Here is a 27,855-nt window from a genome sequence, read left to right as displayed (position 1 = left end):
TCATTGACTAGAACTAGCCCTGTGCCTACCCTACCTACAAAGAAGGCTGAGAAATGTAGATGAGCAGAAGGAATATTTTGGTGAGTACCACTGTCTCTGTCAGAGCTTCTGAGTATTTTTTGTTTACTTCCTAGTTCATAGCTTTGTTCTATTTAACAAACTTCTAACATGGAGCCTGTCAGCTAAGTGGGGTTCCCCTGAGATTTTTAAGGAACAAAAGTGACCAAAAAAAGTTGTATATCATTAGCTAGCAGTGCCTAACTGCCTGCCAGCAGGGGCTTGCAAAATAATTTTTTTTTTTTTGGTCAAAGGAGGGAATTTGTGCTAATAATTTTATAACTAGGTTGTGATGGAAACCCTGGTGGCATAGTGATTAAGTGCTACGGCTGCTAACCAAAGGGTCGGCAGTTTGAATCCGCCAGGCGCTCCTTGGAAACTACGGGGCAGTTCTACTCTGTACTATAGGGTCGCTATGAGTTGGAATCGACTCCAAGGCACTGGGTTTTCTTTTTTTGTTTAGGTTGTGATAGTGGAAGTGGAAAGGACTGGATTTTCTTTGCACTCACGTGCCGGTTATGAATGCATTGCCCCTGGGCTCCAAAATCAAACTTCAGTACTTGATCTGCTATAATAGATGGAATTCCTTTAGGCATTTCTCCAGTACTACAGTAACCAAGATGGTAAGTTTCTTCAGTAGAGGGCACTGGAGGGACATGGCAGCAGGAAAGGACGTCTCTTGTTGGCTCCAGCTGCAGCGTGGCCTGTCAGCGGTGCGAGTGTGAAGACATCAGGTGGTACTTTTCCTTGTCCACATGTCCGGAACGCACAGCCCTCCTGTGACCCCACAGCCCTGACTTGCACGGGTGGCCCCTTTCCTGTGGCCCTCCCAAGAGGAAAACCACACTCTAGGCCTCCTGCCTTCAGCAGTGCCCAGACTCCCTCCGCACACCCCAGACGTTCAGCTCCTGAGGGCCCATCTGATGCGGACGCTGTGTGCTACAGGCCAAGAGCCTGCAGTGGTGCCCCAACCTCTGCTTGCCTGCCCACCACCAGTGGCGGTAGTTTGTGTACACCAGAGGATTACATCCTGCCTGCTTGGCTATTGTGGACCATCTCTGCCCCAGGCAACCCAGCGTCTCCATCTGGGCTACAACCACACATCCTCCTTGGTGTGGTGGGGGAAGAGTCCCCTCATTGAGTCTTCTAGTTTGGCTGTGAAGGAAAGTAGGGACAGAGAGGGCAGACAGACTGGAAAGGAGGGGTTTTGCTTAATCAGCATGTTTGTTTCTCTGAGAGGCAGTTATTTTGGCCTCACAGAAGTGCCAACTCTAACCTTAACCAAAAGCCCTCACTTCTAGGAGTATAAAGATAAAATTTTCCCCCCAGCTTGAGCTCATTCATAATTTTTTGAATCCTAGACCTACATGTTGTAGAAATTACCTGCAGCTCTGCTCAGTTACAGCTGTGAGCCTCAGAAGTCTTGTTCCCAAACCCAGGAACATTTTCAGTTACTAGACCTGCTCCAGTTTGTTAGGGACAAAACACAAAGCGTGCAGCTCTGTATGAGGTGGTGATTGTGGCATCTTCTTGGTCTAAGAATTACCTGTATGCTAAAAAAGTGATTTTAGAAACCTAACCCAGTTACTGTCAATTCTGTCTCATGGTGACCCCATGTGTGTCAGAGTAGAACCACGCTCCGTAGGGTTTTCAGTAGCTGGGATCTTCTGGAAGTATACGCCAGGCATTCTTCTGAGGTGCCTCTGGATGGACTGGAACTGCCAAACTTGTTTAATAGTCAAGCACTTAATTGTCTGCACCACCCCGGGACTCCACATATATAAATAAGGAGATATTTTAATGAAGAGCACAAACTAGTAGATACAAAATGAGAATTGAAACTAAATAGAACCTTGGATATCGTTAGGGCTTTATGCTCATTCCATGCCATGCCAAAGGGTATTACTGTTAACGATCCTTTATTCACATTTTGTAGTGACTTAAAGCTCAGCAAGAGAGTAAAAGGAAGTTCAAAATGATTTTTACATTTCATAGCAGTGATCAAATTAGAGCAAGTATTTTTATGTAGCCATGAAGTAAAAATTATAACACATGCCTACTCAGAATCAGAATTACTGATTCTCTTTTCTTGCAGATAGAGCTGATGTATCAAATGTGTCAGGTTTCGCCACTGAAAGCATTTCCAGAAAATAAAACTAGCAATATTAGGAAATCTCTCTGATAAATGGTTAACAGCTTCCCTACATTAACATCAAACAGACATTTACCCCAGATAGAATATCAACTTGAAGCAAAAACAGTAAAAATACTACAGAGCAAGTACTGGAGAATAATTGTATTTAACTGTGGTGAAACTATAATGAAAATATTGGATGATATAATTAATTATACTCCATTCTTACATCTAAACAAAGAATTAACCTGCTGATTTAAATGGCCTGTAAACTCACTGGCAGGATTTGCTTTAATCTGAAAGAATAAATAACTTCCAAAGAAAGCCACACACACACAAAACATCAGACTAAAAATCTAAAATACATTAAAGAAACAGGCTACAGAGAAATTAATTATTGTGCTACTTTTAGGATACTGCTTACCAGTTTTTAATGGTATGGGATTTATATGGTAAAGGCATTTAAGATGCAGTCTTAAGAAAGAATATGTGTGCCTTGTCTAAACAAATACATACACGTATGTATGCATGTGCATACATGTGTATGAAATACACACTTTGCGCCACTGGATAAACCGTGAGCCCTACAATATTCCATGCTTTTATCTGTAAAATGGAGGAAAATACCAGTGGAAAATTACCTCTCAGGATTACTTGGGTAGTTATTAAAGCACTTTGTAAAGAAAATGACATAAATGGAAATTAGTTGTGTTAAACATTCAAAAAAGAAAAAAAAAAACCTTTTCTCATTCTCTAATTTCTGGTTTAAAAGCGCTTGTTATTTACTTAGTATCAAATTCACAAAGCTCTGGAAGAAGTAAATAATCTTTATGACTAAGACCCACTACCTTCCATGTAATAAAAGATGAACCAAAATATTTGTGACACCTCTCAATTTCTTTAAGGCCAATATGATAATCTTAAAGAAAAATAATTATTTCTCTTTATTCCTTAAAATTTAAAAACTTAGTCTTTATCACATTTTCATTAAATTCTCACTCTGTACCAGATAGTTCCTTAAAAGCTGAGTGTGTGTAGCTTCTTTTCTGCCCATAAAACAGAAAGACATTATACACTATCAGTAACAGAGAATATCTTGTGGAACATTTATTTATTTTTTTCCATGAAACACTCAAAGTTGAGGTCAGTGGGAAATAATTTCCATCAAAGAATCGTACATTTTCTTCCCACAATCCTGCTTTGTAATAGGAAATGACATTGTGATCCATTTCACCACAAGTGAAATATTACAAAATATTTACAAGAAAATATTAAAAATAACTCAAACACAAAAGCAAAGATGGGGTGAAATAAACTGCTTTCTCAGAAATTTCTACTCCAGTGCCCACAGCATACAAGAAGAGTCAAAACCACTGATGTGAACTGTGCTGGCATCAAAACCTGTCACAGCAGCCCTTCCATTTCTTTCATGAAAGCTTCATACACATCGTCCTTAGTTTGTACTGAAAGCGGGACAGAAGGGCCAGATTTGGGGGCTGCTTTGGCAAGAGGCACAGCAGAATCATCCTCTGGCTTTCTCTGAGGGGTGGCAGTTGCCCCTTTGTTCTCCCGACGAACTCTCAGTGCAGTTGGCACAAATCGAGTAATCTCCGCTTTGGGATTAGTGATCTGTGGCTTGGCACTGATGGTTGCTGTGGCTTTCTTCTCAATGGTGGCTGCGCTTGTATCATCCGCCTTGGGTCGCTGAATCAAGTTGGGTGGGGCACTTAAAACCCCAGGGTTTGGCAAGGGAGCTGGTGGGAAAAGCCCAGGTGGGGCAGGTCCAAGTGGAGGCACCAAAGGTGGGCGCATCATGCCGGGACGAGGTGGAGGGATACCTAAATGATGAAGTAAACAAGCAGAATGAATACCACAAAAACTAATACAATTTAACTCCTATGAAGGATGGAGTCCCTGGGTGGTGAAAACGGTAAACACGCTTAACTGCTAACCGCAAGGCTGGAGGTTCAAATCAGAAGTGTAAGCCTACCCAGAGGCACCTCAGAAGAAAGTCCTGGCAATCTACCTCCAAAATATCAGCCACTGAAAACCTATGAGGATCACAGTCCTATTCTGACACAGATGGGGTCACCAGGAGTTGGCGCTGACTTAAGTGGTGACTATTAAGGATATTAAAAACAAGGTGATATATATACATACACATATGTATTTTTTTAAATAGACAATGATTCACAGAAAATAAGCTGAACTCATGCTGCTTGCTATCTGAAATTCTGGAATGTACCGTCAAATTAAGGAACACTTTATTATAAAACAATATTCACCTTCAATCTGTATCCTTGTACTTACAGGAATAATCTGTATTACTGTTTTATAATTTAATCTCTATTATCTATAGTAACCATTTGTACTGTTCTAAAACAAAGTAAAATTGACAAAAATCACTGCTTTCAAGTATTACTTCAAATTTAACAGTCCAAAGATTCTCATCTAGCTGTACGGTACAGATGTTATTAAGGCCAAGGTGAGGAAGCTGATCCCATGTATTATTTCCTTATATCTACACCATCCTGCCTCTCTCTCCCTCCTCCCCCAAAGTATTCAACAGGCAGAAAATATAACTTCAACCTTAGTCAGTCATTAAATGCACGAGTGACAGAAATGAATGTTAACTAATCAGAATCCGTCACCATTACTGGAAAAGAAAGCATGTCTTATTGATGGTTCAGGCATACCATCACCATATAACCAGAGATGCTGATTTTAATTTTCTTCAAATGCACCTTTTAAGGCTGAATATAAAGTACCATACTTCAATGAATCTAAGATGCTAACGATCATAACATGTTCTGTGTAAAACTAACACAGAAAAGTTCAAGTTGAGAAACTTAAAGCCTTCACATGAGATTGGGGCATTCAGTGTGGTGACCAGAAATACACCTGCCAGATATAACAAGATGACAAAGAAACTTGCATGTCTAATCTCGGCACCAGGAAGAGTGAGGAGGAAAAAATCTGCCCTGTGATTGTGAACTTTAAGGTGGTCCCTATGCAGATATGTGACAAACTCATAATTACAAATGTCATCCTAAAAAAATCTGTAGTAGAGAATTTAATCCACAATGATCTCTGGCTAGGAGAAATCTCCCTAATGCAAGGCAGAATGAAATGCAAATAGTCAGTTCCAGGGTTACAACAAGATCTGTTCCTGTGACTTTAAGGCAAACTTGGAGAGAAGTCAACAGGCAGTACCGTTTCTTATTTCGACTTACTTGAGTGCAAGAAAAAGCCCAAAGCCTTTTCAATGATTTAAAAGCTTCAAGTGCAGCATGTGAAAGGTGATTGGGACAAAGACTTTGTTGTGATTAGGGGTTGGTTCAATCATTTCAAAGTGAGGGCAAATTTACATCAACATTAAAGGGCAAGTACGAGCTGCCCATAAATCAGATGTTCATAACCTGGGGACGTACTGCTCTGGAAGAACACGACTTTAATCCAGGCCAAAAGCAATTAAAAAACACCACTGACTGAAAGACACTCCTTGATTTCAGGGTATTGAAATATTCAAGAATGCCTTAAAGCAGATGAAATATATAGTGGACTTAAGTTTTTGTCGTAGAAATTGAAAGGGTTACCTGGAGGTGCAGGGGGAGGTAGCCTTGGTGGAGGTCCCCGAGGAGGAGGGCCAGGAGGCAGACCTGGAGGTGGGCCTGGAGGTGGGCCAGGGGGTCGGCCAGGGGGTGGTCCTGGAGGTAAAAGCCGGGGTAAGGGCCCTCGGAGTCCTGGCATTCCAGGTGGTCTCAGGAATGGAGGAGCTCCTGAAAAGAGAAAAATGATTAATGTCAAACAAATATATAAGAATAACTATGGTATAAAGGTAACTCAAATATAGCTTGAATTATTCACTTTAACCTGAAATCAGGTAACTTCAAAAACTGACTGAAACGTGCAGAAAAAGAATTCAATCAACAAATACCTGCACAAGAAACAAGGTACTAAATCTGTTACAGATCATTTCTCTTATTTCCCAGCACTGACAAAAGGCATATTCAGTCACAGCTTTGCTTGGTTGTAAATGTACAAAAGGTGACAATTCTTAAATGGCTCCAGTATAAACTGAAAATGGAGTATAAAGCAGGGCGCTTTAAGAACACCCTGAAACTCATTAACATATAGACAAGGGCCACTGGAAATGACAGGAGAAGGTACTGTACCAATTCTGTACTGCACCAATCACAAAAGGATGAACTCAGCTGACTGATGGTAGGATGAAGGACCAAAGTCATTAACAGCCAAAAAAGCTCATATATGATGTTTTGAATTGCAAATAAGATTTTTAAACTTTGAAGCAGAAGACTTGATAAATTACTGATCTCCTCATTTCTAACTACAGATTATACTGATAACCAACTATTCCCAACCTGAGATCATGAGCCCTACTCCCACAGGATACCAAACGAGAACTGGGACAACCTATCATATTAAAGAGTATTACTAAAAAATGCCTCAGTTATTTATATGCTTGAGTTTCTGCCTGCTGTAATCAGAACTTAAGAATCCCTAAAAAGGAGTAACTTGGAGAAAAACAGGTGGCTGCCAGAAGCACTATGTATGAATCACAAACAAAAGCTTTAGGAATGAATACATTTCACTTATCTTTTAATTTCACTAAGAAGAAACAAAAAATATCAATACAACGTATGACATTTTCTAGAATGACTTTACTTCTCCAATCTCATTTGACCTGAATACATTTGACGTTTATTCACATTATGTGAGTACTCACCTGGGGGTGGTCCAGGAGGAAGGCCTGTAGGTGGTCCAGGTGGCCGTAAAGGCGGGGCAGGCGGTGGTCCAAGAGGAGGTGGTCCTGGCATGGGTGGTGCCTGTATCTGAGAAGGAGGAAGAGGCTGTGGAGGAGCCTGCTGCTGTGACGAGCCAGGCGGCGTGCCATCAGAGAGAGACTCCTCTTTATGCTGTTTCTGTGACTGCTTCTCTGCCTCAGAATCATCGGAATCGTCATCATCATCATCTTCGGAAAATTCCTCTACTTCCCGTCCCTCCTCAGGGATTTCCTGACCTGAAAGAAATTTTACACCAGGTAGATGGAGTTGATTCAATTTTTACAGCCTACACAACAGCAATGCGTGACGACACATGCTCGATAAAAGCTTTCTTAAAATTAACGAATAGTCTTCTTTAATAAAATGCTTAGATGCGGAAGAATCAAAAAGCATTCTGCTCACCTATGCTAGTGTAGCACAGTGGGATGAAGCCAGGTTTTAGAAGAAGACACGCTGGATTTAAACGCCAGCTTAGATATGTACTAGCTGTAACTTTCAGCAACTAACATCTCTAAGCCTTAAGTGTAGTAAAACAAAGATTTCTTACTTACTTCAGGGTTGCTGAGATACTAAACGTGAGAATGTAAAGCAACTGGCAGAGGGAAATACTAAAAGACGTTCTTTCCCTGCCTTACCTGCCATTCGAAGCATCATGGCTTGAAGAGGAGTCAGCTCCTTCATGTTCTTCTTTTTCTTCCTTGATTTTCCAGGCATATCTGCAAATCGTACACTCAGGCCTAAGGGGTCAGGAGGGTGGGAAGCAACAAAGTTCAGTAAATGTTCATATAATAAACACTATAAAGTACTAGATACAATCACTGCACACTACTGGCACATGATAAGCACAGGAAGAGATAGCCACATTAAGAAGAAAAAATGAAGTGTCAACCTAGTGGTAAATATATGCTATACAAGAAATTTAAAATTTTAAATACTATTAACAACTTTATGCCTGTAAAACTGAAAAACCCAGATAAAAACAATAAGTAGTTTTTTAGAAAAATATAAATTACTACAATTGGCCAAAGAAATGATAAGACCAGAATACATAAAACTAAAATGGTAGTCATACATCTACTCCTTAAAAGGCACCAAACCCAAATAATTTTACAAGGAAATTCAACCAAACTGAAGTTACAGAAATTTCCTGTTAAAGAGCATATGAAAAGATGGAGTGCTATCTAACTCTAATAACATCCCAATAGATGCTTAAAACGCATTTATGATAACAACTCTTAGCAAATCAGGAACAGAAAAGAACTTCTTCACCTGACAAAGGCTATCCACTAGGCTATATGGTGTAAACCTCATCCTAATGGTGTAATATTAGGGGCATTTTCAGATGGATTAACCTTTACAACAGAATGTTATGGAGTGAACCGTGTATCCCCAAAACACATGTTAAAATCCTGACCCCTGTACCTGTAAATATGACTGTTTGGAAATAGGGCTTTCTTTTATGTTAATGACATCACACTAGGGTAGGGTGGGTTCTAAACCTAATCACTTCTAAGTTAGGAACAACAAGGAATCACAGGAAGATACCGTAAACTTGGAGAGGACTCACGGGAGAAAATGACAAGGCGAGGCCCTGATTTGGCTTTTAGTCCCCAGGACTGTGAGGAAATAAATTTCTGTTCTTTAAAGTCACCCATTTGTGGTACTTGTTATGGCAGCACTAGGTAACTAAGACAGAGGATATAAGTTCCATGTGGGCAAGATCTTAAGTTTGTTTACCTGTTTATCCTTAAATCCTTAGTGCCTAGAAAAATGCCTTGCATGTAGTAAAAAGTCCATAAATATTAGCTGAGTGAATGGCAAATCATAAAGCAAAATGGGGAGGCATTTTCGGCACATGTTCTGACGAATACTGCATTTTATGCAAATACCGTGCCCTCTGCGGTTTGTTTGCCAGCCATGCCCTCCCCCTTCGAGGTACCCTCACAAGAGCCGCCATGCCAATTCTCTTCTACATGTTGCAGTAAAAAAAATCAGCATAGCATGCTTAGGAAAATACCTGGGGAAGGGGGTGTGGCTAGCAAACATGCAAAAGGTGTGCATTATTTGTGTAAAACATGCAATAGATAAGAAAAACCAGTCTGCAGAAAAACAAAGATGAAGCAGGTAAGAGACCACACAGTCCTACAGAGAAACAGAGCTGCTTTCTACCTTTTAGCACTCATTCCCGTGTAAGAACAGTTTTCTATATTTTTTTGTTACCAGCCCCCGCTATCCACCCTTTTTAACTACATTATTGATTTACAAACACATGATTCCAAAAGTAGTATCAGGAGAAAAATTTGTTATCATTACCAGTACTACAGACTGTTGTAAGCTACAGAAAACAATCCCAAAGAAGCTCCAAAACTACTGGGGTGTGACAGAACTATGTTTTGTATTGTTCAGTACCTACTACAATTCTTTAACAAATGTTTAAAATTTTCTTGAAGAATGAATACTATAACCACCTTTTTAAAGTATATGTAACTCAGCTTGAATCTGTAATAATCAAACACATCAAATTAATTATGGACACAATATGTTTCAATTAAACCATCACATTCCCCTCACAGGTATACTTGAATTTTAATTCTGGTTCTGGTTCATGTAGGATACCACCAACACAGAAAAGTCAAAGGGCTCTGAATGCAGCTATTTCAATAGACTTCAACCCAACGTAATTTGGTTTTCTCAATATTTTCATGTAGTTATTCTAAACATACCTATGGATAGCAAAGAACCAAACCAAACCCAGTGCCGTGACAGTACATCTTTATGCTGTTGAATAGCTATCATCTTTTTCCCCCAAGGGTGGACTTTATTACACAGGCTTTTTATTACCTAGACAATTTAATTTTTTTCATCTACTACGTACTTATTGCATGTCAAAATCTTTGGAATTCTAGAAATTTAAAGATGAATAGAACTATAGTCCCTGCTTTTAAAGAAGCTTAAAATTACTTTCATAAATCCCTTAATAAATTAGGACATTCAGTTTATGTGCTATTGATACCATGGAACTTTTGTCACACATACCTGACTTTTTTTCTTCATTGTTGTCTCTCTCGTTATCCCCACGGTGCACAAACTCATCCCCCTCACTTTCTCCCTCTGATCTGTCAGTGTCGCTGTCATCAGTGCTGTCATCGTGCTTATCTTGATCCATGTCCTCAGGATAGCCATCATCTTCACTGGTGCTAGAAACATCATCGTCATGACCTCGCTGAGCTGAAAAGGAGGGAAGGAGCATGGAAAAAGGAATATGCTTGGATCCTCCACAACATGGTACCCAGGAATACCAAAAAATATTATGTTTACAACTAAGAATATAACTTATTGTGAAAAGATTTCTGAAGTGTTCCTATTTGAAACAAACTCCATTTAGAAATAATTACGTGTACACACACACACACACACACACGATCCCATAGTTGAACAACATGTCAAATAACGCCAACCCAAAAAATGACAGTGAAAAGATAGTAAGAGCAAAAGGAATATAGTCACTCCTTACCAAGTTCAGGACTATATAACATATCTTCATCTCGCCTACGAGGAGGAAGATCTAAGGCAAAGCCCACTTTACGGCCATACATCTGCAAGACTTGAGGAGGAGGTGGACCAGGCGGAGGACCGGGAGGTTTTCTGCCAGGGGGCAAACGTGGAACACCATGTCCAAGAAGAGGAAGTATAGAAACTGCCCGAGTTGGAGGTCTGTAAAGAAAATTTTACAGTAATTACGGAATAGTAACGAGGTACTTACTTCCTCTTCTAAACAATTTTTAAGGGATCAGTCTTTCATCTCCCCTTGAATTAATTTCAGCAATTGACAGTCGAAAGATGCTTTTAATATTATCTGGTTTTGATAATGTCCCCTTACCCGTAGGCTGAGGTCTTCTTAAGGATGGAGGGTGGCTGAGCACCAGGAAGTGGAATGTCCTGGATCAAGATGTTGGAAGGAGCATGTGGCATATCTGGCAAAGGAATACTTTCAACTTCCACATGTTGAGCATTCTGAAACACAGATAATTTTTCAATAGTATGATAAGAATAGTCACAAGCTTAACACTAAAAATTCAACATCAGCTGTTTCAGAATCTGGATTTGCTTTCTCTGTAAGATAAATGGCATGTAAAAACAAGAATACAAAGTCTCAATTACTTCCAAAGACTATCAAAATATTGAAAGAAATCTTTATCTCCTCAAAAAGAACCAAAACCCAACTGTTTTTTCTTCCCCTTTATTAGCAACTGATTCTTCTTAGTTATGATTTGAAATAGCCACTGTTTAGGGGAAGTCCAACTGTTAAGAGTACCTAGCACCAAAGCCACCATTTTTAATATTCTTGGTAACAGTATCAATAAAGATATGGTAAAGGACTGCTGGGGCTCTAAAACAGTCCGCCTGGTCGCATCTCTGCTATGTATCAGCTGTGTGACACTGAGTAAGTTTCTATAGTTTCCTTATCTGTAAAATCGGACCCACACTACCTACTTTACAAAAAAAAAAAAAAACCTATACCACTAGTGTTTTTACAATTTTTTAAATTCTGAGTTAAAATTCACAATGAAATGTACAAGTTCAATGAATTTGGCAACATGCATGTACCTACGAAGTTCCTCATGCCCCTTCCCAGTCAACTCTTGATCCCATCCTGAGGCAACCACTATTAGAGTATTTTCCTCCACAGATTAGTTTTAGTGTTCTGGAATTTCATACCAATATAATAGTAAGTATAAAAAGAAGTTAAGCATGTTTTTAAGATTTATTCATATTGTTCCGTGTATCAGTAGATCGTTCCTATTTTTTATTGATAAGTTGTATTCCACTGTATAATTTGTTTATCCATTAAGGGGCCTTGATGGTGCAGTGGTTAAGTGCTCAGCTGCTAACTGAAAGGTCAGCAGTCTGAACCCACCAGCCAATCCATGGGAGAAAGATGTGGCAGCCTGCTTCTCTAAAGGTTACAACCTTGGAAACCCTATGAGGCAGTTCTACCCTGTCCTATAGGGCTGTTATGAGTCAGAATCAACTGTATGGCAGTGGGCTTGGGTTTTTTTTTTTTAAGTTTATCCATTATGCTATTGATGAACACCTAGATTGTTCTCAGTTTTTGGCTATTACTGTATTACCAGATGAATTCGTATCTCTTGTATATATAACTAGAAGTAGAAGTGACTCATAAAGTAGGTGTATGTTTAGTTTTATAAGAAATTACCAAGGGTAAGAGGTTCAACATAATTCTCCCATTAACTTTTAAGAGTAAATCTCAGTATAACATTTTATTTCTTTCAAAAGAAACTCAGTTACCTTAACAGCATCAAAATATTGGCTAAGTTGTGCCCTCTTCTGTTCATATTCTACTTCTAGCTTTCTCAATTCTTTGTAGATATCTGGATTTTCTTTTTCATAGAGTCGTAGAATACGTTCAAAGGTTTCACGTAGCTTTTTACGCTTGTCTTTCAGCACCTTCTCATTTAACTGTGGTTGTTGGACTGGATTAAACTCTGATAGGAAAAAGCATGTAAGAGAATGAGACACACTTCATTTATGTATTAATAGATTCTATAATTTAATAAAGACCTCTTTATGTGCTCCTTAGGTATTCTTTTTTCAGTTTTACTCAAAAGAACAATAGATGTTGATTAACATACCACCCTTTTAAAAGGGCCATTGATTTTACTTTTTCTGAGATGTCACCTAATTGACAACATCATCACTATAATAAAAAACCAATTTTTACTCCGCTATGTTGAAAATCTGATACACTGAAGTTTTAGTTAAACAGATTTGAGTTTGCATAGTGGCTCGGTCATTTAGTTCTGAGAATTTGGGCACTTGAACTCTGAGCCTCAGCTTCCTTATTTGGAAAATGGTGTTAATTACTTCACAACAAAGCTCTGATGATTAAATGTGATCATAAATAAAATATCCAGCAGTGTCTGACTCCACCACAGGCACTTAACTATTGTTTTTATAATTGTTATTGTTAGTAGCCATCAAGTTGGCTCTCATAACGACCTTTCGTATAACAGAATGAAACACTGCCCAGTCCTTGCATCATCCTCATAATCCTTGATATTTGAGCCCATTGTTGCAGCCACTGTGTCAATCCATCTCATGGAGGGTTTCCCTAGTTTTTTTTATACCAAGGACAATGCCCTTTTCTGAGAAGTGGTCTTACCTGATTTTTATAATAGACCCATGTTTTTTGACAAGCTCTTGGACAACCCTTCTCTCCCCAACTGATCATATGTGTCAACACGGGGTCAATTTCAGGTCTTCTGCCCCCAGAGGGTAAGTGCAAATCTCAGGCCTGCCTGGTCAATATAGCCTCCTCAGTCCCTTGCAAGGGGCTCAGAGATAAACTGACTTATGATCCAAATAGAGACCAGATCCTTCTCTAGAATTTTAAATGTAGATGTGGGAGGAAAGGGCTCACATTCTCTTCTGGAGATGTTAAGTAGGGATGAAATAAACCCTAGAGCTGTCTCTCAGCCACCACTAATTCCACACATATGTCCCATTTGCGATTCTAAGTTCATAAGCAATGTGCCTGATGAAGCTAACATAGAGCAGACCAGACAGATGGAGAGTTCTGATGATGTTATCTGGGTTTCCAAGACCAGCTTTCCTCTGGGATTCCCCAATTACGGAAGCCAATATATATGCTCTTCTGTTTAAATTAGTTTGAGTTTTATAAATTTTAACTAGAGCCCTGATGAAATGTTCCCTTCTCGCTTCCTTTTTTTTTTTTTTTTTGAAGAATAACAACTTTAATTACTTTCTTCCCCAAATCCTATTAACCTTGATGATTTATATATCCAGAAGGTACATTCTTACATCATCCTATTTCAAGCATAGCATAATGGAGAAAAGTGTTGAGTGAGTTTTACCTGCAGCTTTGCCACTTCATCTAATCTCTCTGTGCCTGTTTCCTTTCTGTAAAATGGGGACAATACACAAACCTCAAGAGGTTGAGGGCAAAATGAGTTAACATGGAAAAAGAACTGGTGCATAGCAAGGTAGGTGTTCAATAAGTCTTCATTATTACTATCACCTACTTTTAAAACAAATTAATTTTGGGTTATCTAGTAGGTAATAACACAACACCCTAGGGATAGCAACTGTCCCCATTGATATTTAGTTAAGGGGCAACAACCGGAACCGGCTACAGCTGAAATGGGAAAGATTCGCGATCTTGCAGCCTGACTCAATTCTTGCCAGGCTTGCTATACACAATCTCCCATATTATTTCAGAAACCTTCCCGTACCCTAGCCCCACATTTCACATGATAGAGACCTTCTGAACACCACTTAATGTTTCACCAAGGAGTCCCAGTGTACCTCTTTCACTTATTATCTCCGTGTTTTTGGGCAAATCACTGAACCTGTTTAGGTATCTTTGTAAACTAAACTTCTAAAGATCACTTTAAAATGAAATTAAAAAAAAATGGTGGCAGGAGGCAGAAGAAAAAACAATTGGCAAACAGTTGACAGCTGAAGAGCACATGGGAGTTAAGTACATTATTTTAGTTTTGCATGTCTGAAAGCTTCCATTAATAAAAGAACAAATTAAAAAAAACCTAGAGGGAGGTGGGGCCAAGATGGTAGAATAGATACATGCTTCCAGCGAGCCCTCTTACAACAAAGACCCGAAAAACAAAGAAGAGACTGTTCAGAAGCAGAGAGGAGTTACCAGACCTGACTTGCCCGGAGCCCTCAGGCACCATTCCTGGGAGCAGCTGTGCCAGGCTGGTACTAGTGTTTCGCTGCAGTTTCCTCAGGGAGAAGCAGCCAGCTGCACAGCCTACTCACACCTCCGGAACCAGAGAAGAACAGTGCTCTTGGCAAAAGCTAAGTACTTGTGTATATTTTACTGCATCCCGCCCCCGTCCCCGCCCAAGCTAGCTTCAGTGGCTGTTTATTTCCCTGGGCCTAAGATAGGCCTGGATGAGCATCTAGAGCCATCCTCCAGGCCTTGGAGAAGGAATAAATTTGCAATTGGGGGAAAAGATAATCTGCCAGCTCCACTAAGCCGGAGAGCTCAGAACAGAAGCGGCTCTTGTCCAGGCGTAAGCGGTCTGTGGACTTTCAGTACCTTTCCCCTCTGCATGGACCTGTGAGGCCTATTTCAGGAGAAAAGGCCCTTGTTGGCAGGCTGCAACTGTTTCAGCTGTGCGGCGGAGAGGTGGGTGTTTGACGTTTGACACTGCTTTGCCTATTAAACAGGGTCCTCACCTACCCACAACAGGGGCCTAAGGACTGGTGGCTCAACTAACGTCACCCAGCCGCCCGCGACAGGGGTCCAAGGTTAACTGGTACCTCCCAGTCCTTACAACCAGAAACACTGGTGCCCATGGTCCGTCTGCAGAATCCACCCACCTTATACTCTAGGGAAGAGGGACACAGTTTCCTCAGACAAGCTTGGGGGATGATTCTCAGCCCCCTGCCTTGTTCAGAGCATGACCCCCTGCTGCAACCAGATTCCGGTACCTACACCCATCACCCCTGCCCCTCTAAGACTGTAGGACAGAGCTGGTACCACACATTGATAAGCAGCTACCTGGACACCTGAGCTGAATCCACACAAGAAAAGTAAATGGACTCTTAGACTGATATACCTGATAACAGCTCTAGCCATCTGGTCACAGGATGTCAGAGCTTCAAATGTGAAAATAATCAAGCTAGCTCATTCAAGCAGGCCATATGGGCATATCAAAACAAAACAAAGCAAGAAGCCAGGATACAGTAAGCAAACATAAAATAAACTAATAACTTACACATGGCTCGCAGACAACAGTCCATATCAAATCACATAAAGAAACAGACCATGATCACTTCAACAAACTCTCAAAACAAAGAATCAAGAGATCTTCTAAATGAAAGTGGTTTCCTGGAATTACCAAATGCAGAATACAAAAGATTAATATACAGTACCCTTCAAGACATTAGGTAAGCGATCAGGCAATATGCAGAACAAGCCTAGGAACACATAGATAAAGGAGCTGAAGAAATTAAAAAGGTTATTCAGGAACATAATGGAAAATTTAATAAGCTGGAAAAATCCATGGACAGACAGCAATCAGAAATTCAGAAGATTAACAATAAAATTACAGAATTAGACAACGCAATAGAAAGTCAGAGGAGCAGAATTGAGCAGTGGACGGCAGAACTGGAGACCTTGAAGATAAAGCACTTGGCACCAATATATTTGAAGAAACACCAGATAAAAGAATTCAAAAAAATGAAGAAACCTTAAGAATCCTGTAGGACTCTTATCAAGAGAAATAACCTACGAGTGATTGAAGTATCTGGACAGGGAGGGACAACAGAAAATACAGAGAGAACTGTTGAAGATTTACTGGCAGAAAACTTTCCTAATACTGTGAAAGATGAGAAGATATCTATCCAAGGTGTTCAACAAACTCCACCTTAGGTAATTTTAAAAGAAAATCACCAAGACATAATCAAAACTGCCAAAACCAAAGATAAAGAATTTTAAGAGCAGCTAGGGATAAACGAAAAGTCACCTACAAAGGAGAGGCAGTAAGAATAAACTTGGACTACTCAGCAGAAGCCATGCAGGCAAGAAGGCAATGGGATGACTTACAAAGTGGAGGGACGAAGTGTGCTGTCTCATTAGGTGAGAGCAATTAGGAGTACATAACAAGATGTATATAAATTTTTGTATGAGAGACTGACTTGATTTGTAAACTTTCACTTAAAGAACAATAAAAATTAAAAAAAAAAAAAGACAAAAAAAACTGTCTCTCAAATATGAAAGTGAAATTACGATGTTTCCAAATAAACAGAAGTTTAGGAAATTCGTAAAAACCAATATAAAACAACAAGAAATACTAAAAGGAGTTCTTTTGTTAGAAAATCAATAATATCAGGTATCAACCCAAGACTAGAATGCTGGACAGAGCAATGAGATGTCAACCCAGACAGGGAAATCACAAAAATAAATCAAGATACAAAAACACTCAAACAGGGAAGCAGTGATGTTATTATGCAAAAGATGACAACATTAAAACAATAATGGGGGACTAAAGAAATGTAGTCATAGATCTTTCATATGCAGAGGAAGACATGGCAATAGAAAGAAATAAAACAGGTTTAATTTTAGAAAAATGGGGTAAATATTACTGTAAGGACAAAGGAGACAAACTATTCTACACAACAAAATAAAATACAAGAAAAAAATAGAGACTCAGCAGAAACAAAATCAGCAACAATGAATAAGAGGAAAAGACAATATATAAACTACTCAGAGCAAGAAATGAAGTGGGAAAAACAAACTGTCAACAATACACAAAAAGTCATCAAGATGACAGCACTAAATTCACACCTATCCATAATTACCCTGAATGTAAATGGACTAAATGCGCCAATAAAGAGACCGAGAGTGGCAGAATGGGTTAAAAAACAAGATCCGTCTATATGCTGCCTACAAGAGACACACCTTAGACTTAGAGACACAAAGTAAAATTCAAAGGATGGAAAAAATATGTAAAGCAAACAACCATCAAAAAAGAGCAGGAGTGGCAATATTAATATTGGACAAAACAGATTTTAAAGTTAAATCCACCTCAAGGGATAAGGAAAGACACAATATAATGACTAAAGAGACAATATACCAAGAGGATATAACCATATTACATATATATGCACCCAATCACAGGGCCGCAAAATACATAAAACAAATTCTATGAGCACTGAACAGTGAGACAGACAGCTCCACAATTATAGTAGGAGACTTCAGTATACCACTTTCAGTGAAGGACAGGACATCGAGATGCAAACTCAATAAAAACACAGAAGATCTACATGCCACAATCAACCAACTTGACCTTGAAGACATATACAGAACACTCCACCCAACAGCAGACAAGTATACTTTCTTTTCTAGTGCACACAGAACATTCTCTAGACTAGACCACGTATTAAGTCATAAAGCAAGCCTTAGCAGAATCCAAAACACTGAAATATTACAAAGCATCTTCTCTGACCATAAGGCCGTGAAAGTAGAAATCAATAACAGAAAAAGCAGGGAAAAGGAATCAAACTCTTAGAAACTGAACAATACCCTGCTCAAAAAAGACTGGGTTACAGCAGACATTAAGGATGGAATAAAGAAATTCATAGAATACAAGAGGAATGAAAACACTTCCAATTGAACCTTTGGGACTTGGCAAAAGCAGTTCTCAGAGGTCAATTTATACCAATAAATGCACACACACAAACAGAAGAAAGGGCCAAAGTCAAAGAATTATCCCTACAACTTGAACAAACACAAAGAGAGCAAAAAAAAACCCTCGGGCACCAGAAGAAAGCAAATAATGAAAATTAGAGCAGAATTAAATGAAATAGAAAACAGAAAAACAACTGAAACAATTAACAAGACCAAAGCTGGTTCCTTGAAAAAATTAACCAAATTGATAAACCACTGGCCAAACTGACAAAAGAAAAACAGGAGAGAACGCAAATAACCCAAATAAGAAATGAGATGGGTGATATTACAACAGACCCAACTGAAATTAAAAGAATCATATCAGATTGCTATGAAAAACTGTACTCTAACAAATTGGAAAACCCAGAAGAAATGGATGATTTCCTACAAACACACTAACTACCTAAACTAACACAGAGGTAGAACAACCAAATAGACACATAACAAAAGAAAAGGCTGAAAAGGTCATCAAAAAACTCCCAGCAAAGAAAAGCCCTGGCCTGGCTGGTTTTCTGCAGAGTTCTACCAAACTTTCTGGTAAGAGTTAACACCACTACTAAATATATTTCAGAGCATAGAAAAGCCAGCATATCCCTGATACCAAAACCAGGTATAAGACACCACAAAAAAAGAAAATTACAAACCTATATCCCTCATGAACTTAGATGCAAAAATCCTCAACAAAATTCTAGCTAATAGAATTCAACATTAAAAAAACAATTCACTACGATCAAGGGCGATTTATACCAGCTATGCAGGGATGGTTCAACATTAGAAAAACAATTAATGTAATCCATCACATAAATAAAACAAAGGACAAGAACCACAGCATCTTACCAATTGATGCAGAAAAAGGCATCTGACAAAGTTCACCACCCATTCTTGATAAAAACTCTCAGCAAAATAGGAATACAAGGATAATTCCTTAACACAATAAAGGGCATTACATATACAAAGCCAACAGCCAACATCATCCTAAGAGGAGAGAGAGTCTGAAAGCATTCCCCTTGAGATCAGGAACCAGACAAGGATGCCCTTTATCATCACTCTTATTCAACACTGTGCTGGAGGTCCTAGCCAGAGGAATTAGGCTAGATAAAGAAATAAAGGGCATCAGATTAGCAAGGAAGAAGTAAAAGTATCTCTATTTGCAGATGACATGATCTTACACAAAGAAAACCCTAAAGAATCCTTAAGAAAACTACTGAAACTAATAGAAGAGTTCAGCAGAGTATCAGGATACAAGATAAACATACAAAAATCAGTTGGATTCCTCTAGACCAACAAAAAGAACTTCGAAGAGGAAATCACAAAACCAATACCATGTACAGGAGCCCCAAAAGATAAACTAATTAGGAATATATCTTACCAGAAATGTAAAAGACTTATACAAAGAAAACTACAAGATACTACTCCAAGAAACCAAAAGAGACCTACTTAAGTGGAAAAACATACCTTGCTCATGGATGGAAGACTTAACATTGTAAAAATGTTTATTCTACCAAAAGCGATCTATAGATACAATGCAATTCTGAGCCTAATTCCAATGGCATTTTTTAATGAGATGGAGAAACAAATCACCAACTTTGTATGGAAGTGAAAGAGGCTCTGGATAAGTAAAGCATTACTGAAAAAAGAACAACAAAGTGGGAGGCCTCACTCTACCTGATTTTACAACGTTATACCGCCACAGTAGTCAGACAGGCTGGTACTTGTACAACAACAGATACACAGACCAACAGAACAGAATTGAGAATCCAGACATAAATCCATGCACATATGAGGAACTGATATTTGATAAAGCCTCAAAGTCAGTTAAATCCGGAAAAGACAGTCTTTTTAACAAACGGTGCTGGCAAAAATGGATACGCATTTGCAAAAAAATGAAAACAAGATCCATACTTCCCACCATGCACAAAAACTAACTCAAAAAATGGATCAAAGACCTAAATATAAGAACTAAAACAATAAAAATCATGGAAGAAAAAATAGGGACAATGTTAGGAGCCCTAATACATTGCATGAACAGTATACGAAACATTACTAACAATGCAGAAGAGAAACTAGACAACTAGGAGTTCCTAAAAATCAAACACCTATGCTCATCCAAAGGCTTCACCCAAAGAGTAAAAAGATTACCTGCAGACTGGGAAAAAGTTTTTAGCTATGACATTTCCGATCACTGTCTGATCTCTAAAATCTACATGATACTGCAAAAGCTCCACTACAAAAAGACAAATAACCCAATTAAAAAATGGGCAAAGGATATGAACAGACACTTCACTAAAGAAGACATTCAGGTAGCTAACACATACATGAGAAAATGCTCAAAATCATTAGCCATTAGAAAAACACAAATCAAAGCTACAATGAGATTCCATCTCATTCCAACAAGGCTGGCATTAATCCAAAAAACACAAAATAATAAATGTTGGAAAGGTTGTGGAGAGACTGGAACACTTATTCACTGCTGGTGGGAATGTCGAATGGTACAACCACTTCGGAAACTGATTTGCCGCTTCCTTAAAAAACTACAAATAGAATACAATCCAGCAATCCCACTTCTTGGAATATATCCTAGAAAAAGAATAACTTTTACGGGAACAGATATATGCACACCCATGTTCACTGCAGCACTGTTTACAATAACAAAAAATGGAAGCAACCAAGGTGCCCACCAATAGATGAATGGATGAACTATGGCATATTTGCACAACGGAATTCTGCACATCGATAAAAAACAGTGATCAATCTGTGAAACATTTTCTAACATGGAGGAATCTGGAAGGCATTATGCTGAGTGAAATTAGTCAGTTGTAATAAGGACAAATATTATATAAGACCACCATTATAAGAACTCGAGAAATAGTTTAAACAGAGCAGAAAATATTCTTTGATGGTTATAAGCAGGGGAAGGAAGGGAGGAAGAAGAAGGGTACTCACTAATTAGATAGTAGGTAAGAACTACTTTAGGTGAAAAGCAAGAGAACACTGAGTACAGGAGGGGTCAGAACAACTGGACTAAACCAAAAGCAAATAAGTTTCCTGAATAAACTGAACCCTTCTAAGGTCAGCATAGCAGGTGCAGGGGTTTGGGGACCATGGTTTCAGGGGACATCTAAGTCAATTGGCATAATAAAATCTATTAAGAAAACATTCTGCATCCCACTTTGGAGAGCGGCATCTGGGGTTTTAAACTCTAGCAAGCAGCCATGTAAGACACATCAATTGGTCTCAACCCACCTGGAACAAAGGAAAATGAAGAACACCAAAGACAGAAGATAATTACGAGCCCAAGAGACAGAAAGGGCCACAAAAAGCAGAGACAACGTCAGCCTGAGACCAGAAGAACTAGATGGTGCCCGGCTAAAACGGATGACTGCCCTGACAGGGAACACAACAGAGAACCCCTGAGGGAGCAGAGCAGTGGAATGCAGAACTCAAAATCACATGAAAAGACCAGACTTAATGGTCTGACTGAGACTAGGAAGACTTCGGTGGACATGGTCCCCAGACCTTCTGTTAGCCCAAGACAGGAACGATTCCCAAAGGCAACTCTTCAGACAGGGATTGGACTGGACAATGGATAGAAAATGATACTGCTGAAGAATGAGTTTCTTGGATCAAGTAGATACATGAGAATATGTAGGCATCTCCCATCTGGAGGGGAGATGAGAGGGCAGAGGGGGTCAGAAGCTGGCAGAACGGACACGAAGAGAGAGAGTAAAGTGAAGGAGTGTGCTGTCTCATTAGGAGGAGAGCAATTAGGAGTATGTAGCAAGGTGTATATAAATTTTTGTATGAGAGGCTGACTTGATTTGTAAACTTTCACTTAAAACAATAAAAATTAAAAACATAACCAAAAAAATCTAATGTTCTAATGTTATCCAAACAGGTATTTTTTGGTAGGGTTAAATTTCCAATGGCAGCAATATACAAATGATTCTCAAGCAACTTAGATGAAGGAAAGAAAGATAACATGCCATCATGACACATGATTCCAGTAATGACAAAGCAGCAACACTAAAGACGCATATGACGTGATTAAAGGAAAATATTTTACAAGATGTGAAAAAAAGGGAGAATATCCTAATGTAATGTTTACGTAACTTGATTTTAAGTATTTGATGATTTCTTTACCACCTTTACTAAACGGTCAGATATCTTTTTGGATCTTCTCATTAGAAAAATAGGAAATTGCCTCATATTCATGACGGTCTAATATTTAGATTACATAGTAGTTGCCAACATTAAACAAACAAACAAAAAATCCAGGGTAATTTCAAAAAGCAGACTTTAGTATTCTCTGAAAAAGTGAGACGGTCAAAATAGGCTTTCATTACCTCCTAACAACAATTAGCCAAAGCTAAATAAGGGCTTCCCTTCTATTCCTGGAAATGAGATTTCCAGTTTCCATCAGCCTCTTAGCACTCCCCGTTATCTCCCTGATGCTAAAACCCAAGTGTCAAATGCCATCAAGCTTTTCTGTTCTCATGACTACATTGCTTTACTCATTACCTGCCTGCCCCATGTGTATTAGACTGTTATATCTGTAGTAAAAATCCAGCCTTATACAAACTCTTACCCATTTCATCTAATTTCTCCATGTCCCGGATAATCTGTTTGGGATCTTTCATCTTTAAAACCGCAGCTCGTACCATCATGCGTTGTTTTTTGTTCTTAAGAAAAATAAAAGAGGAATGTTGAAAAGTTGGACACTCATGAGTTTTTATTTTAATTTGCTTTAAGAATCTATTTAAACTGAATGTTGATCTTCCCTTTGGTTTTCGATCATTTGTTTCAATCACCAGAAACAGCTATGACATTTTTTTTTGCTCTCAAATGTTTTCACTTTTGTCAAAAAGATAAATGTTACTTATTAGATGTGCTTTTTTAGTGAAGTATCTTTTTAATCTTCTGAGCTCTTTAGCAGTTCCATTAAAAAATTATTTCTTTTCAACAAAAGTTGCAGCTCGATTCTAAAATTATAGAGGAAAATTTTGCATTAATGCTACACAACGAAACAGAAAAATGTTAGAAAAATATTAAATATCTGCATTTCCTAAATGTGATAAAGGATGATACTAAGAAATAAATCCCTCTTATTCTTGGGAAGCACTGTGCCACAAATGCAATAGCTGCCTGAACAGGAACACTGATTAACGAAGTTATTTAGCATTATATTTATTTCTACTCACTAATTCTGCAGCTTTTAACAAAGCAGTTGTTTTAATAAATAGCAAAAAAAATTTTCAGAAGTATTTAGTTCACTAGAAAAGATAATCGAATTTAAAAAATATGATTCTAACCTGTCATGAGTTTATCCATAAAAGTTATTTCAGTTCAGTTTCTCAGTATTTTGGCTCAGGAAATTTTATGGTTTGTTCTAAGAAACAAAGTATCTTTTTTGGAAAATAACTGGAAATGTTATTTTGAAATCCATTAGTCCCAAATAACAAGATATGTCCAACAACACTTATATAAGATGCATCTGAAATCCTACCTTCTTTAATTCTCTCTTCCGGGCTTCCTTTCCTTTAAAAGAGAGAGGGAGAGAAGATAAAACTTTCCAGTCTTGAACATTAGCATTATCATCAATTTAACACAATTATAACTATGAAAGGACCTTAATTTCCTTATTTTAGGTTAGGAAAACATATCTGAGTTTTTATAATGATATCAAGGTTTCTCAACTCTGGCACTACTGACATTTGGAATTAGATAATTCCTTGTACTGGGTTATTATTTTTTTTTTGTAGCAGGAGGCTGTCTGGTGCACTGTAGAGTATTTAGCAGCATCCCCTTGCTTCTACTCATACTAGATGTCAATTAAAAAAATAAACAGCTGCTGTCATGTCAACTCCAACTCCTGGTGATCCCACGTGTGTCAGAGTAGAACTGTGTTCCACAGGGTTTTCAATGGCTGATTTTTGGGAAGCGGATCTCTGGACCTTTCTTCGAAGGCACCTCTGGGTAGATGTGAACCTCTGACATTTTGGTTAACAGCTGAGAGCATTAACTGTTTGCACTACCCAAGGACTCCCCATGCCAATAATGCCCTCTGACTGTCACAATAAATAATGTTTTGAGGCATTTTTAAGTTCCTTAAAAAATAACTATGATTCTGAAGGAAAACGAAACTGTAGAATACTAAACAGTTCGTAAAACTAACTTGCTCGAAATTCCAAATTGCAAAAGAAAGTTTTAAGCCAACTCCCCTACAGTGCAAATCACCGAAATTCGGAATGTTAGTAGAGATACTATAATTTTTACCACTCAATCTTTGCTTTATTATTCCACACTAATGGACACTTACGGGCCTGGTCTGTGGGATTCATAAATTTTCCACTCTTGGTGGATGATGTAGATCTTCGTCCCATGTTGGCAATCTGTATGATTTACTTGTTTATTAAAAACAAAACAAACAAAAAAACCTGTAAGACAAAGAAATAGATTATTTTTTTCTATAGGCTTTCTTCCTCCACACATCTCTGACAAGAAAACACTCTGTTGGCTGTCAAGTTTTCAAGTTCTTTCCCTAGTTTTGATGTCAGTGTCCCAGAAAGATGGCCTCGACTTTCTTGACCACCCAAAATTAGATTTTTATTATTCTTCAGAGAGATAATGGGTCTGAAGAGCACTTTAGATGTCACTAAATCACCAAGTTAATTTTTTTATTATGGATCATAGCATTTACTGTCAGCTGAAAAAGATCAACCAGAAAATGCTTCAAGGATATGGCACAAACCACAAACACGAGAAGCCATTAGTTCTTTTCCTACATCCTCCTCTTATTCATGTGTAGGATGAAAATGGAAGTAAAAGGGAATGGGGGTAATAAAATCTGGGCTCAAAGACAAATAGTTCATTCATGCTGCTCTCCACGGTTTTTCTTGGTATGTATGCTGTAAATTCCCAAAACCTCCAAGACAGTACTTTAAGCGTATTTAATTCAGATACCCAAAATTAGTATTATGTTGACCTTCCATTATCTTCAATATTTATTAAAATATGTATTTTTCTCACAAGTACGTGACTCCTGATTTGTATTTTTTAACACTACCTGAAAAGGATAATTGTGTTTGAAGGCAAGTTATTTTGTAAGGCAACATTTTCATTAATTTAGAACACTATTATATCACTTCTTCTTATCCCAAATGATACAGATCTTTTTGAAACTTACTTTTTCCAGTGATAAAGGTTCACAAATTTCCTCCCTTTTGAAAGTAGATACCTTTAAAGGATGGGAAAGGGAAGATCATGAGGTAAAACTTTTGGTAGACGATACATATTTTCTCTCCTACTCTTTATAAAGGCTTTCTCGGACGAGTTAATTACAGTTAATACCTCTTTCGGTAAGTGTTCAACTGCCCCGATTACTCTAGATGCTTAAGTGATTTTCCCGTGGCAATTAATTTAGCATCTTAGTTTCTCAGAAAAAATGGGGAGTGGGGACGCGAACACGTGAAACGGGTGCAAAAATAAGTTCTTATATATTTGATGTCCTGTATTTTTTTTTTTCCTTTCCTTTCTTATTTATTCTCGGGCTTGTGTTATGGCCCTTGTCTTCTCACAGCTGAAACATAAAAACATACGAATTACAGGGCATCTTTACAGTGGCGCCTTAGTCTGCACTGACTTTTTTTTGTCTGAAAGCAGAGGCCGCCGGGAATCAAGCCACAAAACCGTGGGGAACTCTGAACAGCCAAAGAGGCTCCAATGGGACCGAGTTCACATCCACCAAAAGGGGAAACAACTGTCGAAACCATAGCGACGGTTGACCCTGACTCGAGGTACTAGACGTCAGCCCTAAGGCAATCGGTCAACGTGCACAGGAGGCGGCGCTAACTGACCCGGGCGAAGTCAGCCGCTTAACTGCTGGACGCCGCGCCGCATCGGCCCGGGAGACTCCAACCGCGGAGAGGAAGAGCAGGGCAGAGGGGCCTGGAATCCCCGAGGCAACTACACGGGGCTCTGAAAGGGATGGGAGAGAGGAAGAAGCGGAGTGGGCAATCCCGCACACTCACACTTCTGCTAGGATCCTGGTACTGCGAGAAGCGGGGCGGGGACGCTTTCCAGTTTCTTTTGCTTCGTAATGGCCTTCACCCCTGCCTCTCCATCAGCCACTCAGCCACCGCCATCTTGAAACCTCGCGCCCCCTCCACCATACCTACGTCACTTCCTATCCCTTCGGACCGACGGTCTCTTAGCGCCTCCCCTTCGTGGAACCATAGAGAGTACCAAAAAACTCCCTGACCAGAGTCTTTTCCTCTCCAATACAATACCGAATTGGTTGGCTGTGGGCTAAGAGCCCGCCTCCCTCACGGATTACGAAGGACTCCACGTAGAATGACGGTTCCCAGGTCCAATAGAAATCAGTACTAGGAAGCAAAGCGGATATCTGATTGGCTGGCGCGAGGCCTCTGGCCCCCCCCCGATGCGTCTTGACCTAATTTCCGGGAGCGCTGTTTATTGCGCAACCTGAGAGCCCGTACGTTAAAGACAGGATTGTGTTTTGTAGTGTTTCTGCATCCTGATAATTGTGCATGGTTTTGGGTTCTCATTACGAACCTGGCAGTATGGGCCTGCCTTTGGGAAGTGTTAACTTGTCACTGTTTCGTGCGATTTGCTATGGTCATGTGGGTGCCCAGTCCATCTATGGGTTCAGTAATGGTTTATAGACGCAGTGTTTGTAGGTGTGAACAAATCAGTGCCCATATTCGGGTCCCAGATTGCTAATCTACAGTATTATTTTTTTAAGAGGCGATGAGGGGATACATGTGCAGTCACTTTTAAATTTACAAATGACAAGGTTGATATATATCAATTACTTTCCCAACTGGTTTTTTCACCAGCCCGAAGCCCTCTATGATGTCACTGTTCGTTTTGGATTATTCAATTATCTCTAGTCTTTGTCATTTCCTTTCCTCTAACATTCCTTGAAACTCGTCCCCTCTTTTTTCTTCTTAAAGGTAAGTTTCAATATTTAAAAAAAAAATTATTTTAAAAGGACATACTTGTTATTTCTGATCTTAAACTGAGTACTCCCCCATTGGAAAACAAGTTAGATACAGGCCAATTCTGACAATCAATGAAAAAATTTCAAAATACTGATAAGGCTACATACTAATTTTTAACAGTGATTTAGGAGATAATGAAGTAGTAAAAATGCTTTTTCTTTAGTGTTTTAATGTTAGAATATATTTTCTCGTTTGTTTTAGTATAGCTGTGTAAACTGTGATTAATCTCTAGTCCTTGGAAAATGGTGCAGGCTCTTTTCAAAATATAGCTGAGCAGCCCTTGCCGCTCTTAAGCATAACAAACACCCTAATACCTTACAATGTGTGTTCTCTTGTTTGAAATAGGTGGTTGAGAGCTTGACATGACTAACGCCATAATGATGCTCCAAGTAATCTCTAAACATTTTTTAATTGCACCAGCTGCACCGGTCACCTCCAGAGGGGTGCGGAGCTGTCTCAGCTCCTGTGGCCTTGATGTCTCCTTTCTTTGTTCTCTTGAGAAATGGCCTTCAGCCTGCAAACTGACAAGAAGGTTTGCTTTCTTGCTCTGTATCTCCGCCACAGTGGACTTGGCAAAACAGCCCCACTAGCCAAGAGATTCTT

The 27,855-nt window shown here is 39.0% G+C and overlaps 2 protein-coding genes across 4 annotated transcripts in view; one reads left to right on the top strand and one right to left on the bottom strand.

Moving 5' to 3' along the window:
* Positions 1-1,959: 1,959 nt before the first annotated feature.
* On the bottom strand, positions 1,960-26,441 carry WBP11 (WW domain binding protein 11). Of its 3 annotated transcripts, XM_010595097.3 has the most exons (13): positions 26,260-26,440; positions 25,416-25,466; positions 24,549-24,666; positions 23,736-23,767; positions 22,818-22,911; positions 12,307-12,503; positions 10,877-11,010; positions 10,511-10,710; positions 10,033-10,224; positions 7,632-7,733; positions 6,939-7,232; positions 5,788-5,970; positions 1,960-4,029 (listed from the first exon to the last, which is right to left on the bottom strand). In XM_010595097.3, exons 3-13 carry the CDS (start codon positions 24,610-24,612, stop codon positions 3,596-3,598), a joined length of 1,926 nt encoding a protein of 641 aa, XP_010593399.1. In that variant the 5' UTR covers positions 24,613-24,666; positions 25,416-25,466; positions 26,260-26,440; the 3' UTR covers positions 1,960-3,595. The 3 variants fall into 3 exon arrangements, with proteins under 3 accessions (XP_010593399.1, XP_023410344.1, XP_003405714.1); XM_023554576.2 differs by lacking the exon at positions 25,416-25,466 and having other exon boundaries at positions 26,260-26,441; XM_003405666.4 differs by lacking the exon at positions 25,416-25,466 and having other exon boundaries at positions 24,549-24,633; positions 26,260-26,441.
* The window catches only part of C4H12orf60 (chromosome 4 C12orf60 homolog), a 20,935-nt gene continuing 19,445 nt past the window's right edge, over positions 26,366-27,855 (top strand). Inside the window, exon 1 of the mRNA XM_023554585.2 lies at positions 26,366-27,204. The gene's annotated coding sequence lies outside the window, so the exon portion shown is untranslated. The remainder of the gene's footprint in view (positions 27,205-27,855) is intronic.

This window comes from Loxodonta africana, chromosome 4 (genome assembly GCF_030014295.1).
Source record: "Loxodonta africana isolate mLoxAfr1 chromosome 4, mLoxAfr1.hap2, whole genome shotgun sequence".
NCBI lineage: Eukaryota > Metazoa > Chordata > Mammalia > Proboscidea > Elephantidae > Loxodonta > Loxodonta africana.
The sequence above is the reverse complement of the archived record's forward strand: the minus strand, read 5'-3'. Positions and strand labels throughout refer to the sequence as shown.

Excerpts from the sequence above, each read along its gene's own strand:
- WBP11 (XM_023554576.2), bottom strand. The coding sequence starts at position 24,612 with ATGGGACGAAGATCTACATCATCCACCAAGAGTGGAAAATTTATGAAT. Across the intron at positions 10,711-10,876 it reads AAGAAGACCTCAGCCTACGG|ACCTCCAACTCGGGCAGTTT; the intron begins GTAAGGGGACAT and ends TTTTCTTTACAG. Across the intron at positions 7,233-7,631 it reads CATGATGCTTCGAATGGCAG|GTCAGGAAATCCCTGAGGAG; the intron begins GTAAGGCAGGGA and ends AATTTCTTTCAG.